This window comes from Neophocaena asiaeorientalis, unplaced genomic scaffold, assembly GCF_003031525.2.
Source record: "Neophocaena asiaeorientalis asiaeorientalis breed wild unplaced genomic scaffold, Neophocaena_asiaeorientalis_V1.1 scaffold190, whole genome shotgun sequence".
Taxonomy (NCBI): Eukaryota; Metazoa; Chordata; class Mammalia; order Artiodactyla; family Phocoenidae; genus Neophocaena; species Neophocaena asiaeorientalis.
In genome coordinates, this window is record NW_020175017.1 from 6,622,235 (window position 1) to 6,638,958 (window position 16,724).

The 16,724-nt window shown below is 37.9% G+C and overlaps 2 protein-coding genes across 2 annotated transcripts in view; one reads left to right on the forward strand and one right to left on the reverse strand.

The window, feature by feature from the left end:
- Positions 1–1,928, forward strand: part of SLC25A21 (solute carrier family 25 member 21) — a 490,584-nt gene extending 488,656 nt beyond the window's left edge. Inside the window, exon 10 of the mRNA XM_024762014.1 lies at positions 656–1,928. Coding sequence (XP_024617782.1) covers positions 656–717 — 62 coding nt within the window. The 3' untranslated portion in view covers positions 718–1,928. The remainder of the gene's footprint in view (positions 1–655) is intronic.
- A 2,938-nt stretch (positions 1,929–4,866) lies between these two features.
- Positions 4,867–16,724, reverse strand: part of PAX9 (paired box 9) — a 14,428-nt gene continuing 2,570 nt past the window's right edge. Inside the window, exons 3-4 of the mRNA XM_024762068.1 lie at positions 14,289–14,431; positions 4,867–5,131 (exon numbers count right to left, since the gene is read on the reverse strand). Of these exons, the coding sequence (XP_024617836.1) occupies positions 4,877–5,131; positions 14,289–14,431 (398 nt within the window). The 3' untranslated portion in view covers positions 4,867–4,876. The remainder of the gene's footprint in view (positions 5,132–14,288; positions 14,432–16,724) is intronic.

Consider the following 16,724-nt stretch of genomic DNA (forward strand, 5'->3'; position numbering starts at 1 on the left):
TCTTATGACACTCAACCCCGACTACCAAATTTTCAAGTGCAATCCGTATATATCTGAGGCAGATGAAAGGAATGAAGGCAACAAAAATCTGAGGCAACAAAAGGAGGTTGAAAGCTAGCTAAGTTGTGAAATACGGATTTTAAAAGTACTCAGAAGCTATTTTTCACATTGTCATCCAGTTTGAAAGCTGTAAGAGAAAACCAGGCTCATCCATCAAGCACCATCTTAGAGATTTCCTTCTTGAATGCAACTACAACAATGCTAATTATAAACTGAAAAAGATAAATCCTTTGCCTACATATGACAAATCTGAAGGTTTCAGTTTGCGGGAAAGCCACATGCCCTTACATGACTAAATGTGTCTGTATTTACTTACTTTTAAAAATTAAAAGTGCCTGAAAAAGAAGCTGATGAGAAATGATGAAAGTTACAGAAACTCATGGGGAAAAAATGTAGTTAGAGACTCAAGATGGTCTTGATTTCGCTCTGAGAATTTTCCACAGTAGTTTTCTGTGTGTTGGAGCTTGAGAACTGATGATTCTGAATGGCTTCTGCCTGATAGGCTGCATCGGACTCCAGGGATTCAGAAACCCAGTGGGAAAGACAGCACGATTTCACAGGACTTGGGATAAAAACCAGCTCTTTTCTTTTCTAGGTGGTGCAGTGATGCTGCTGGTTTATGAATACACCTATTCATGGCTTCAGGAGAACTGGTGATTGCCTACAGAGTATTTTTTCCCCCTTGTGATAATGGATATTCATTATACAGCACCATGAGAAGAAGAGAATATCGATCAGCTGAGCTGATACAATGATTAATTATAATTATACAACTATACACAATTATAGAGGGCAGAACAGTTTGTTCAAGAACAAAACCTATTTTGATACTTCAAAACTTATCTCTAGACAATTAGAAACTGTCGTTTTGGTCAAATCCATAAAACTGTGAGAAGAAAATTACTACTATGAAGCAATGAGGTATATAAACTGAATATAGAAAAATAGCATGAAATCAGATATATTTCATAAAAGCAATATAAATTTTATGACCTATGTTCCTCTTACAAGGCTTCACAAGGAAGATTCATTGTGTTGATGATTATTTTCTCCCAAAAGGTCAAGAAGTGCTTAAAAGTGAAAAAAAATTAAGCCAAAATTTAAACAGTTTTTATAAGGAATTAAATTCTTCCATAAGTGGTACTTAATGATATACAAGGAAGATATTTCTACAGTGTATCAAAATGACCTTTTAAAATTTTATGTTAAAATGTGAGTTTGTTGGTTTCTTTTAGTAATAATACTCATCTCAGCTATATTTTCCTAAATCTACTTTATATTTTTCACTGTTGGTTAATATTTTAAAATCATGATATTTGACGTCTTTTATGACAAATATAAAACATGAAATTATATTAAACTACTTTCCCTTTGAAAACAAATTTTAATGCTGAAATATTTTCATGCTAAATCACAAATTCGAACCACTCCTTGGGCCCGTTTGTGCTATCTGTATTTGCATCAAATACCTTTGTTCAGAACTCTTACCTATGCCATTCTTAAAAATGATGTTTAGAATAAAACTAAATTTCTAGATTATTAGTTTTAAGTGACGGTTTCAGGTGTGAAGTCGACTAACTGCAGTGTTAGAATATGTATTATGAAGGGGAAAATGTTTCAAAGGAGAAGTACATTCTTAGCATTTCCAAAGATTCCTGTACTAACATGCACTCGAAAAATTATCTCCTTGGCGTTGATATAACCAAACTTAATTTTATATATGCATCCTGAAATGATGCTACTTCAGTAGCTAGAGTCAACAAAAATATCTGCATGTTCTAGATGGCACCTGTTCTTAACTACTACAAGATATTTCTACCATGAAGCTGTGTCACTAAAACATTTTGAAAATAAAAAATGAAAGATAACATAGTAATTATTACTTTTTATTAATTTAGAGCATTTAAAGTATAAAAATAAAGGCTTTTTGACATACTGTATATACATACACAGCCTTCGGTTGTACATCCTTTCCAACGTGTTTTTTTAATTTATATTTCAGCCCAGTATTTAATGAGGGTCGTTAAAAGTAGGACAAAACAAGAGAAATAAGAATGTGTCTGTTGTCCAACTGCATTCTATCCTTCAGGTAATACTCTTGCCTTCTGTGAAAGAGAGCACTGCCTGCATAGAGGCCATGAAATTGAACCTTTAACCTCTCCATGTGGATGGGCTGGAAAAGGATCTCTGAAGAGTGCATTTGCCAGGTTAAAAACAACACTTTTACCCCCTAAGAATCAGAGGAAATATGTCAACAGTAACCAATAATAATAATGTTTTAAAAATCAAACCACCCCATATCCCACCCCACTTTCCTTCTCTCATTTTTAAAAGCAGCTTTAAATCATAATGTGCTTTAAATAGCCAATTGTATTTGGGCTTTCTCTTTTTCAATTTACTCCATGTGAATTCACTGTTGCTAAGAAAAAACCTAGGGAAAAAAAGAAAAGGAAAACTTTCATACTATTAATATTAGATTTTTAACGATACAAGAAATGGAAAAAATATATAAATAGCATAATAACAAGAGATTTCTTAATTTAGATAAAGAAAATAACATTTAGTTATGTTTCCATACAAACAATTGATATTTTTTAAAGACTCCTAATAGCCGCCTAAAAACATCTGATAAGGAATAATTCTGTACCTTATGTCAGTTTTTCTGCATGGCAGGAGAGTCCCTGTACAGTGTGGTTTTAAAGTCTCTACCAAAATATTGGACTGGTACTTTGTTCCATTCGGTTTATAGTCTATTTTCTCACCAGACTGGGAACTCCAGATGTCAATAGGAGCTTTACAAGATCAAAGGAAGACTACGGCCCTGAGAGTTCATCTGCTTCTTCTGCTTCTTCTTCTCCTGAAGTTATAATCCTGTTTGCAGCACTGAATTTCGGTTGCTTTAGAAATAAATGCAGTTCAAAGCTCTCTATGAGATATCTGCTGCTTGAAAAAAGCAGTTCCTCGAACATAGCTTGTGTGTCAGAAATCTGCTTACTGTTTATATCCTGGTGATTTGAAAACCTAGCTAATCTAGCCATCTGAGTTTTAGATGAGGCCATGAAACCGATGTGACAGAACTGGATTGCCATGTGGGCTGTGCACAGCACAGACCAGAAGAAATCAAAATCACCTAACGAATGCATCTTTAACATCCATATCTAGTGATGTGCCCTGTTAGTTATTGCACAGAATTAATACCAAAAAACACGCAATATATTAATTTTCCAATAGATGAATTGTACCAATGTTTTAAAAACGTATTTTCAAGCCTATATTGCCAAGCAGGAAGAACTTTCTAAACAGAAGCAATTAAAACTGTAGAATTTTGCCCAAGAAAATCAACTGTTTTAAAATACAACACATAATCACATGCTCACACACACACACACACACACACACACACACACACACCCCTCAGCTCTATGATTAACACTAAAGTGAAAAACAAATTGGTTTAGAAAGATCCATCAGTTAAACTGTGTCCCGTAACTCCAGAAATGAATAAAAGGAATTTTTAAAAATTAAATAGCATTTGTATTTCTAATACCACCACCAGTTTACCTACACGTGAAACATGCTTCTGTACAACAATGTAAACTTCACAGCAAGCCATTTTTACATTCATTAGAGCAGAATTTTCCATTGTCTTTAAATTACAACGTAATTTTGGGCTGAGATTGCTGAACACACAGGTAAGCCAACAATAACAGTACAATTTAGTTTCACAGTGGTTTTCTTAACATAAAGTTCATTTTAAGTGTCTTTGCAAAGCATTTCACATTAAACTTAAGTTTCTAAGTGACTTCCTGTAGAGCCTTGTTCAGATATTTTCCACCCTCTTGTCTTTATATGCTTGGCATGTGTGTTGTTTGATTGGGATACAAAATGGGAGACTGGCTTGTTTTATCTGTGTTTTGAATCCTCTGTTGTAGAAAGAAAATGTCCTTCATGAGATGTCGAAGCCTTCACTGCACACACAAAATCTGGGGCAAGTCCAGGTCCAGGAGCCTGAGCAGCCCACCACCAAACAGAGACATTGCCTGACAATGCCGGAAAGTCACCTTTGCAAAAAGAAAGGAAAAAAATAGAGAGGGGTGGGGGCAGGGGAGGGGCCTATCCCATGGAATGAAAACACAAATGCACCAGAGTCCATATTTACAAACTAATAGAAAGTATAAACATTATTGTATTTGGAACCAAGTCAAAACACCAGGAGGAGCTAAATTCAGATATTGCTTGTTATACATATATTTTCCAACAAAATATGCCATCTGTTAAAAATAAACAACGGATCACTCAAGTCAATTATTGATTGGTTTCCTAACGATGAATTAAGGATTATTTTGTTACCTTATTTGATTAGAGGGTGTAGCATAACTTTCTATACCTATTTTATTGATTTTGCAAAATCTCAACAATTGCACGTTTCACAAGTTCAGGTTGATTTAGAATAAATATACACATGTGGTTTTACCAAAGACTAGTTTTAAAAGTTCCTTAAGCCCTTTGAGGGGTGCAGGTTTCTTCACTATGTTAAAACAGTGTGTGGCCAACACAAACGTCTCGTTCAGTCCTTAACATTGCTTTTGTTTTTAACTCCTACAGTCATGTCAGGTGTTCTGTGAGAGAGAAGTTATGGTAAGAGATATTTAAGTGTCATCAGCACAGAGGATGTGAGTCCATAGAGCCAGCTTTCGAGGCAGGAGGGTTGGAGGGCAGAGGGGTGGGATCCGAGACCAGGGAAGAAGGGGAGGGTGTGCTGAGGGGGTGGGGGCGGGGCGGGACTCGGGTGAAGCTGCGGCTTCTGAATCTCCCATCAGAGTGCGGAAGCCGTGACAGAGTGGCTACCTTCTCGGGCTGCCTGCATTCCCTTGAACGCCAGCGACGCGGGAATGTCACAGTTGTGGGGGGAAAGTGGGGTGCCACTGGCATGTTGCCACCCGTGTCCAGCAACATAACCAGAAGGAGCAGCGCTGTAGGTCATGTAAGGCGACACTTGGGCTGGGGTAGGATAAGGAGCCATGCTGGATGCTGACACAAAACTGCTTACAGCTGGGAGACCATTTGGTGCCTAAGAGGAGTAGGAAAAGAGAAGAGGTGAAAATCACATTAGAGCGGTTGACATTTCACGAGTTCTTAGAAAGAAGCAGAATGTCAGTTCTGAGTAGTAACTAACAATATTCTGACCCTACTTTCTGATTTTTTGTTGTTGTTGTTTAGACTTGACTCTTTTTATATTCTAAATGCATTCACAGTCTTGCTACTTAAACATATTCTTTCCACAAAGATTTTGAGGAAGCTACAACCAGAAAATTCACAGTATTTGCTTTTGCTACTTGGAATTATAGGAAGGAAATGCAGGGTGAGAAAAGAATTAATTGTGATTAAGTACTCTTAGAATCCATTCAGCTCTCTATCTGCCTTTGTCAACCCTCCCCATACTTCAGTTTTGTTTGACTCTTTTCTTGAGGCATTTGTGAAGGGCCTGGTTGGTATAGCTTTCATTTCCATTAAAGAAGGGCAGAGTATGGGCTGTCACTTTAGAAACTCAAAATGAGCGTGACCTTTGTTAAATAAAACGTGGGCCATATTTAAAAACCATGTTGAAAATGCTTGTTGGACGAAGCACATGCAAAATCAGGCAGTTTGTCTAGAAGGGTTCTTTAATGACAATTGGGAGTATATTTTCCAGAGCTATTTTATCAAAAAGGAAACTGTCAGAATATAAAAGAATCGCATATGCATGGTTTTGAAATTGGAAAATATGCTTGCTAAGTCTTAGGGCCCTCTGATCTGAATTTTTAGAAGCCACATGGATAAATCTCTTGAAATGAATTTAAATGTAAAATGTTAGTTTGCAAACAAAATGCAGCAACGCTGGCAGGCAAGTCTGCCTAGAAGCCAGTGTTCTCTTGGCAACCAATAAATTATTGTTGGTATCGTTACTATTAACAACACCAAAAACACCCTGATTTCTAATCCTCATTCTGGCATGAATACTCGGCATCCTTCTTCAACTAACTTCATTTTCCCCCCTGAATTTCTACATTGTTGGGGCTTCCCTGGTGACACAGTGGTTAAGAATCTGCCTGCCAATGCAGGGGACACAGGTTTGAGCCCTGGTCCGGGAAGATCCCACACCCGGCAAAGCAACTAAGCCCATGCGCCACAACTGCTGAGCCTGCGCTATAGAGCCCATGGGCCACAACTACTGAGCCTGCGTGCCACAACTACTGAAGCCCACGTGCCACAACTACTGAAGCCCACGTGCCTAGAGTCCATGCTCCGCAACAAGAGAAGCCACCGCAAGGAGAAGCCCGCGCACCACAAGGAAGAGTAGCCCCCCCACTCGCTGCAAGTAGAGAAAGCCCGCACAGCAGCGAAGGCCCAATGCAGCCAAAAATTAATTAATTAATTAAAATTTTAAAAACATTTCTACATTGTTTAGAAATAAAGAAAATCCTGTTTCCTGGTAGTGATGTGAATAAATAAACATATCACCATATTTCCTAATGAAACTATATGTAAATAATAGAAATATTATTCATAAAACCAATTTAAGCCTTAGAGGTAAGAAAAGCGGACATATGTTGGATACTTTTTCCAATTCAATTTGCAACACAGAAATTGTTTTCTAATTTAATTCATTTGGTTATTATTTTCACTTCCACATCTATGAGAATGCAACAGTGAGGTCTCAAAAATGATTTTCTCAATTAAGAGTAATGCATGGAGTAGAATATATACATGAATGTGATTTAACACTACTTGTGGATTTCTGACAAAATAAGAATAAAAGTAGAGGAGTTAGCTTTGCGTAGTTCTATAAGAAGACACACCTCATGTTCTTTTTGTCAGAGTGCTTGTTCTTTGAAAAATGGGGAAGAGGAAAGGAAACTGAGGTTTCCTGAATCTGTCCTATGTCCCAAGCACTAAGAAATATCCAACATATTTTGTCAAATAATTGGAACTGACAAATTGTATCTCATTTTAACCTATTGAGTTTATAATAATTACAAGATAATTTATAATGAGTACAATGCGATGTTCAATTGAAATTAAAATGTGTTACAATGGATGATGCTTTGTTTTTTAACAAAGAAGCCATTGCACATCACTGTTGAATACAAATGAAATATTATCCTCTTTCTATACAAAAGAATATAGATTAAGGAGTTTAGCCATTTACCCTATAGGCCAATCAGCAAGTCCATGGCCATGTGTTAAAAGAAATTATCATCCCTGTCTGCTGCAGGACCCTCTGTAGCAAATCATGCTACTCTTCCAGACAATTAAAAGATAGATACAATTTAATTTCAAACTAGAGCGTCTTTTCTGGTAAAAGATTCTTTCCTCTTCTAGAACCTGATTCTCATTCTTAGATCCTAATTCTGCTTCTTAACTTCTAAAAGGAACTTTTTCCTTCTTTCTGAAAATGGCTCAAAAAAGATACACTTTAAGGCTCTCAACAGATGAATATGAAGATAGACAACTGTCAAATTGCAGAAGAAATTTAGCATTGCATAGAGATTTTATTTCTGATCATTATTATCTAGAATTTCCCCAATAACCTAAGAGAAATTAGTTTGGAAAGGGATTGTTCCACTTCAGTTATGGAAAGGTGTTTGCATCTATATTTGGCCTCTTCCATTCTAGCATTAATTAATATTTTATACTATTTGTGCCAATGTGCACCAAGAATCATAAAATAAGAATGTTCAGGTTGAAATTACTTTTAAAATAATGAAAACCTTTGCTCAACACTTTCCAAGTACATAGGTTAGATTATTTACTATAATACAGAAACAGCGTATTGTTTAGTAATACATTAGCAGAAAAAAATGTATTGGTGAGTTCTATTTTTCATCACAGCTAAGTTTTTCCTACGCATTCTGTTTTCTTTATATTTTTTCTATCATTCAACATTACATTTCTCTCTGAAATACTTGCTTTGTTATTGTCCCTTTCCCTTCCTTACACCCTTGCCCTTGGAACCACTGCTCTCTGATGTGACCCCTTTATTTGGGGCTCTTCAGCCATTCTGATGTAATGTCCACAATCTCTTACATGGGTCCACTTCTTTTTGCCCAGAGATGTTCTCCCTGAGAAGCCAGGCTGGACTAGACTCTCATTTTAGGTAATGCTCCTAGGATTTGGGGGGAGGGAAAATGTTGGATTTAGGCCCCTGTTACCTTCAGATGCCTTACTTACTCCATAACTACATTTGTTTGTCAGGTGTAAAAAACACTAAGAGTTCTTTCCAGATTTGTCCATTTTCTATTAAGGCAAACTTGTTTTTCATGCTATTAATCCTATTAGTATGAAATATTTCAAAGTTCTCTAAAATCTGCAATATATTTAGAGTCATTTTAGTGATGTGGGCCCCTCTGTACTGCAGAAAGGAAAGTTGGGAAAGGAAGCTCAGAGAGGTTTGACATCCTCGTCTTGTAGAAAAAGGCAAGGGGAGGCTAATAAGGTGTTTGCTTAAAAGAAAAAAAAAAGAAATCTTTAAACAGTTTAAAAATAGCTCTTAGCTTTCCCTCAGGTTAAATTATGACCTAGATTTGGGGTGGAAAAGTTTTGTCTTAATTTCCCTTTTTACTTTTAAAGTTCAGATTTAGAAATTTTTTAAAAAATGGCTTGAGCAAGATAAGAGAACAAGCATGCTTTAACTGAAACGTACCTGCCACCTTCACTATTCATTCATTCAGTTTTCTCACTATTAATTTTGAAACATGACATTAGTAAAAGGTATAAATCTCTACCAGGTAAAGTAATTGTGATTTATGATGCAATCACTGAAAGAGTAAAATTTTCCACCACAAAGGAAAACAACTACAGGTAGCATTGATGTTTGTTTATTCTTTCCAATAAAAGAGTACATGACTTAAAATTCCCAAATCTGTTTAATGTTTTCAGTGAAGGGCATGTAATTAATCTGAAAAGCTAGTTAGGCTGAGTAGAGTCTACCAAATGTACACCATAAATATAGTGGGAGCAAACATGCTAAATTACTCTAATTGGATTGTAAATATGATTTATAAATTGACCAACATATGGAATCCCCAGGGAAGAGTAAACAAATTTTCCAAATGAAACCCCAGCAATGGGCATGTAATGGAAATCTCATTTTTGAAAATGACTTTACCTAAAGATTCCATAAATAAAACCTCAATCCATCAACCCCTTTTTCAGGTAGATCTTCCATGAAAGCCCTGAGAATCCTTTCCTCTAAAGAACTGTACAAGGGTCCTCCCTAAGGCAAACTATCTTCTACCTAATGTTGAGAACGAGATTTACTAATACAAAATAAAATAGACCAAATTGTATACCCTGGAAAAAGTAAGTTCCTTGCTCTGTTGAATGTTTCTAGAAAAAGATGGATTTTTATCCCACTGACATTAAACGAAAGAGTCCAGAAAAAATACATAAGATGCAATGCAGTCTAGTTAGGGCCATCACAAGAGAGAATGAAAGTATGAGTTTTCACTGCATTTGTTCTAAAATGTTAGAAATACAGATTTGCCAGTTTTCAAAAATATTCCTAAGTGAATATGTCAAGAAGCTATAGTGGCAGAGAGCTAGACTGTAAACAATTTGAGGACAGGGACTTGTCTTTAATCATCTCACATCTCCACAAAATGGGACACATTATAGGCGTTTCATAATCATTTGTATACTTAAGTTAGTGCAGCCTTTTGAAAGCAAAAGATGTGTTGCTCTTGCTTTTAAGAAACAACAGGAAAAAAAACCAAAACTGGGCACCCTTTATCACCGAACAAGCATTACACTTTAAGTAAAGCAAAATGAGTAAAGCTGTTGAAAAGGTCAATAAAAGTTGTAACCTAGCTACTTCATTATTTGATTTATGGTCATTCCATTTATTCCCCACCCCCACCCCCAGAGAAAATGGAAATGCATTAGTATCCAAACACTTGTGACCGTGAAAAACTGGTATGACAACTGTCTGGCAATTAGATGTTATAGACTATTCTTCAGATGCTGGTAGTTGTCTACTCAACATTTTTTCTCCTGAAGAAAATGCAAATAGCAGTGCCAAGTCTTCTATCTACAGTCTTTCATCCACTCATCAGTTCTACCTGGTTCTTCCCTTATGACAAAATCAGTTTACCTTGGCCTTATAATAAAGTAGGTTCAGCCACAAATAGAGATGTGCTTCACCTAGAATTTCAACCTCGATATCATAAGCAAGGAAAAGCTTCAGATCTGAAAATAAACAAGATTCTCTCTCTTTTTTGGTGAAAATCATTTTTCTGACTGCTGTTCTACCCTTCTTAATTCGTTATGCAATAACCTAGTAGAATAAATCTGACAAAATGAAATGACGGTTGTAAATATGGTTTCAACATTCATCCAAAAGGATCTTAATTATGGGTAATTGCAGATCTAAATGTCTCTAGGTAATGGAAAGCTGCTATTTAAAATGTTTTTCTAAACTTTATTTTTCCAAAATGTTATTAAAATTGATGTAGCCTTGAAAAAAATTTACATTGCTTTTTTTTGTATTTTATATGACACATTTTAGCGATACATAATCATTAATTTTGTTTTAAAACATAGTTAAAAGTTAATCAGGTCAAAGAATATTTTTCATAATAAATAACATGAATTTCAAAGACTATTGGCATTTGCCTAAAATTGCATTCTCTACAAAATTATAAATTATTTAACACAAAGTTAACTTTGTTTGATATGAAGAAAAATCCACGGCAACTTCATTTATATTTTCACAAGAACAGTGTGTCTGCAAGGACAGCCAGTCTGTTAAATAATGCACTAGAAAATTATATTCAGTATGCTGAAATACTATATTTCAAATACAATGTACAAATGAATGTTTCATAAGAATTTCAGATTAATTTGTCTCCAAATTAAACTCTTTTCACATCTCATTTAACTCTGAACTTTTTCATAAATTCAAGTGTTTATAGACTATTCTCCATTCCTGAGATCTCAATTTGTAGCTAATTTTATATTAAACTTGCTGTCTTGAGTTGACGTATACTACCCCAAAATGAAGATACTCAAAGATTATAAATCTACCATTCAGATGACTTTAATTAGAGTACCAGATATTCATTTTTTTCTGAGAAAGCATGCCCAATTATACAAAGAAAATTTCAAGAACTATACAACTGTTTATAAACTGTTAGAATGAGGCATTAATTCACTAAGTACCACGTATAAGGGTAGATCTATTCCAACCTCATGTTTCTCTGTATGTTTTTGGTTTTGTTTTTGCCATGCAGTTGCATTCAAGAGAGGTTTTACAGTTTCCACAGAAACGGAGCAGCGATTAGGAACCAGAGAACATTATTGTCATTCAGAGTTAGATGAGATTAAAGAGTTCTAGCCCAATATTAAATGTGGGTGAAAAAAGCCAAAATAAATATCCTTTTTCTCCCATCCTCAAAGATAGACGATAAGGACTTCAGAATGGCACTATAAAATATCAACTGCACTGTAATATTAAAGTGTACAGTTTGAATATTCTAAACTAATGTTTTAAGAACAAGATAGATGTGTGCATAAGGTTAACAGAAACTCTAGATTACAGTAATCAATAGAACCTATGATCAGTTGTCAAGTCAGCCCCTCTGGTAATTTTACAGGTATATTCTGACAAAGGATTATGCTCTAAATCCTATAATCCTGAACCTTGATTTCCTCCTTTATATACTAAAATGAAACTGAGATTATATAATACTACACTATTTAATAACAACCATAAATGCACTAAAAGTATTATGTGCAAAAATTTTGAGAATTTTTTTTTGCCAAAGACTTTCAATTTTTGTTTATAATACTAATAGAGAAAAGTTTTACCTAAGTTTACACTAGGGTTGTGGAAATGGACATATGCTGATAACATTTTGAAATATAACTTAAAAAAAATAAAACTACCCTTTGAATATTTGTAGGAGAGATGCATATACGTATGGAATACACACACACAACACACCTTACATTTGCATGTTTGTTTATGAGCAAGTTTTAATGTACAATTTTACCCTCAAGGAAATCAACATCTAAATTCCAAAACTGCTCACAAAATGACACAGTCTAAGTGTATGTGTCTACTTAGCACACCTTCAGCATTAAGCACTATTTTGATAATCATAATAGAGTAGCTACTGATTTAATTATGCACAGAAATTTTTCAAGTTTTGATATTTTACATCATTTGTATTATCTTGCTACATGGCAATGCAGAAGATTAGCATATTGCCATTAAGAACTTTCCAAATGAAAGTTTGATACAAATGTCTTTTTCTTCTGCAAAAAAATTTTGACTTGTCCTCAAGCATTTAGAGCAATACTTATTTGGCCACTTATTTAAGTTACTCTTATAAATCTGATAATTAAGTGATTTGATATTCACTGTATAAAATGTAATGGATTTTTAATGTTCAGAATATGCAGGATAGATTACTTGACACAGTGTTCTATTTTTATTTTAAATTGATTAGTTTCATTTTGAAGTGTATGTATTAACTAACCATTTCTAAACAAGATAATACACTAGGTCTATAATTCAAAGGAGTAAAAATAAAATTAATGATAAAGATTTTTGGATTATGACGCTGCTTTATATATAAACTGGGTTCATCAACTACATGTGGGAATTAGAGACCTTTATTTTCAACTCTGTACTTCACAATGTTATTCCAGGAAATGAAGACCTAATAAACATTACTGAGCACCAATTAAATGCTTACTACTCTGTATACTAGGTGCTTTATAGATGCTCTTTTGTTTGTAACAAAATACCTTGACACTTTTTGACTATGAGCTGGCTGACCAAAGTATATTCTGACAAAAGAAAAAATTTCTTGTTTTTTGGGTCAATCTCTAACGCCATTTCTATCAGGGTAATATTTAATGAATGCCTACTATGTGCCCTATGGTTGCATTATCTCGTTGAAATTTCTCGTTGAAAAATGGAGTCTCTAAAAGGTTAATAACTTGAGTAAGTGGCAATGGTGCCATTGTACATAATGCCTCTTCTTTATGAATTACCTGCTCTTCTGTGGAAGGTAGTGACAAACTTTCTTACAATTTCTCTTTGGCATTCTTTACGGTAGAAGGAGATTCAGGAAAGGGACCCTCCTTCCTTGCTGCTATTTTCTGTGATATTTGTCATGGGAGAGCTACTAATATATATGGAATTCTGTTTTAACAAAATAAGGGAGGGAAGAGGAACTGAAAATGGGGTTTGTTAGGGAAAATAAAGACTAGGATTTTTTTTCCCAATTGAATAAACGTTACAAGTTCCATTGTGCTTAAAAAGTTTAACAGATAAGAAAACATTAAAAGTTTTAAGATTTCAAAATAATAAAATGAAAACTGGGTATTTTGAGGCTTTGGAATTGGAGTTTGGTATGAATAAATTTGCAAACCTACACAGGTCTGCTCAAATAAACCTTATGCTGCTTTAAGGTCCAGGTTTGTTTTTGTTGTTGTTTGCTTTTTTGAGAGCTTTGAACTCCTGACTCCACCGTGGTGATGAATATAGACTCAAAACTCCTGGGCTTTTGTTGTTGTGGTTGCTTAGTTTTTCTCAAAGAAAAAAAAAAAACACGGGTGTTTTAATTTTTCTTATGGAGAGTCGGGGGAGGGCGAGAGGGAAAGAAAAATTAAACGGTCCACAGCCGGTCCGTATAATTTGAGGTTTTCTCACTAACCTCCCTGGGGAGATTACGACGTGACCTTTAATCGGGAAATGGTAACTACGCGGTTTATCTGCTTGCCCTCTCCTCGCCGTCGCAGGACCAGCCACGCGCGCCCGTTCTCTGGGAGCCGCGGACCGCCAGCGCGGGAGGAGCCGCAACGACGCGTCCTGGGGCGTGCAGACCGCTCGTCCCGCGCGCAGCTGGGAACCCACGGCCGCTCTCCCGGCCCCTCGGAGGAGCCTTCCCGGGTAAGTGTACCCCGACGCGAGCCGCGTTAAAGGCTTCAGGCGCGACGTCCTCGCGCCTCCAGCGGCCGAGCAGGCCCGGAGGCGCTTCCAGGGCCGCGGGGGTCGAGGCCTCACTACACCCTCGCGGGTCCGGGCCTCCGTCCCGCCCCCATCGCCCCGGCCTGGGGCTCGTGGCCGCCACGGGGAGTGGACCTGGGTCTCTCCTCGGTCGAGGTTCCGAGAGGGGCCCGGGGCCTCCGTCGCCCGAACCCCCGCGGCCCACCCGGCGGGGCCCTCGCGTCCTCACCTGAGCGTACTTGGCTTCCTGCTCCAAGGCCCCCTTCTCCAGCCCGTTCACCGCGTGGGGGGCGGCGGCGGGGAAGTTGCTGCGGCCCAGGCTGCTCCACTCCTCCACCTTGGGGCTGTGGTAGGGGGAGCTGTCGCTCACTCCTGGGGAGGAGGAGAGGGCGTCAGGCTGGAGGGCCAACAGCGCGCCCCCTCCTGAGACCGGCTGCGAACCCGCGACCCGCGAGCGCGAGGGCTGCGACCTCTGCCGTCCCCCTGCCCTCCGCCTCCCAGGGGTGCGGGAACGGCCCCTCCGGCCGGGAGCCCAGGGCTCGGCCAAGGTGACTCGCCTCGAAGTAGGCCTCTCCCCGCCCTCTCCCCCACGCCCGCGGGAAGATACGTTTTTCTTTTTCATCCGGCCTTTGATTACCTCCTCCCGTCCTCGCTCCCCCGGGGAAACGAGTGGAAGGAATCTGAGAATTTTCCCCCAGTTTTCCCAAATCGGGGAAAGAACCCGTGAAACTGGATGCGCCGTTCTCCCCATTCCTAAGCCACGGTCCCAATCCTGACCCGGGGTCGACTGGGGTTCGACAAAAATCTGAGACTGGTGCTAACTGAAAAGGGAGAGAGGGTCTCCCAGGCCTAACCGCGCCTATGTTGGCTCTCAGAGACATCCAGAAAAGTGCTCACTGTGCTGTGGAGATCTAGTACTTATGTCAACAGATGGAACAAAAAACCTGCAAAGTCCTTTGCAAACAAATAACTAAAGGATGCCCACAATATACATGCAAAACATAGGTGCACAGGTTTCTGCCTTCCGTATGTGCCTACCTTGTGTGAGACTACCCTTGATGCTCTATCTCTACACGTTAAATACATGAGGTTATGTGCATATGACTTAAAAAATAAATACTACAGTTACCACTGTAAATGCCACCAGTGTCAGAGGTAAGGTTATAGGTTTTCTTTTTCAATGAAACAAAAGGTTAGGATAATTAAAGTATAAGTATTTTGGAAAAGAAGTAAAGCCGTCAGCTATCCTTTATGTTTTTAATAGAGATGCAAAGAAAATTATACGGGCATAAACTGATTACCACGATACCTAGAGGTGTACATACTGAATCACTGGCATCTTTAAGTGAGCAAGTAGAATTTTAAAGAGAAGATATTTGAAAACTATGAGCAGTTGGTCTTTGGGACCCATGGGTGGAGGACTGAATGAAGTTTGACAAAACTACTACAACTTGATTTTAAATACTTCCATCTGATACAGTGCTTCAAAGGGGCAATTATTTTGTAGAAACGATCGTTGGTAGAACTAATCATTTTATATTCACAGATTTGTCAGAAAACAGGTTGTTTAAAGCTGGTATCCAGAATCAACAACATGTAGAATGAAGAGTTGCTCTTCTCCATAATCTAATACTTTTTCAACTGACATTTGGTCTGATTGTAGGCTCCCTAGGGAAGAAAAGTTTTCTTTTCAACTCTGTCAGTCTTTTTTCACTATGCCTCCCCCTCTCCAAAGAATTAGATTGTGTTCCAATTTGCACCAGGAAACTGTATTTTGGCCCAGAACTGCCAGTCTCTTCTTGCCTTCCCAGACAAAAGGCAATCGGTGGGCACAAGCCTGAAGTTATCTTAAGAAATTGAGATCCCCCTGCGCGCCCCCATTTCTGCTGATCTCACACTTTCCCATGAACCGGGGCTTCCTTTAAGTGTCAGTGAGGTCAGTTTATCCTATAAATCAAGGGCAAACTCTCTTCAAATAAAGCTCCAACCAGCTCCGACCAAGACAAAACCAGGCTCTTAGAAGGATCTTGTAAAGTCACAGTCAGAAAACAAGAAGATGAGAAATCAGGGCTATGCTTTAATTATTTAAAAAGATAATTGTGCCAATGTGGTGGCAACCGAGAAAGGCAGGAAACAATTAAAGGAACTATTTCCCCTTTTCCTATTTAATTTTTCCTCTGCTCTTTTTAAACTTCTGGCTGAGAAATTAAGAAGGTAGGCTCTTTATCTCTGCATTATTTAAATTCTGCGTCTAGGGCATTTTTTACTTTCTTTTCTCCCTACCGAGGAAGAAGTTAACGCTGTTTTTGTTTTGTTTTGTCCCGTTTTAACAACGCAGTAAAAGAAAACAACTTCGGGTCTCCTGCGGAAGCCCGACTAAGCACAGGGGCTCGAGGAATCGTTCTTAGCGAGCAGAAAAGACACACCACACGCAAGGTCAAGGGTGAGAAAGGAAAGGCACCACTGAAAACGTGCAGGGACTAGATATCCACTCACATTCCCGGGGGCTGGGGGACCCTAAAGGGAAGCGGCAGGCGCGGGAAAAACGGGAAAGAACAGAAAAGAGGACAGCATGAAATCGCCGTGAATTTTCTCTTCATCACAGCAGTAGTTGGTGCCACTTCCTAAGACATATATGTAGTGAAATCTGTTAAGGTAAAAAGTG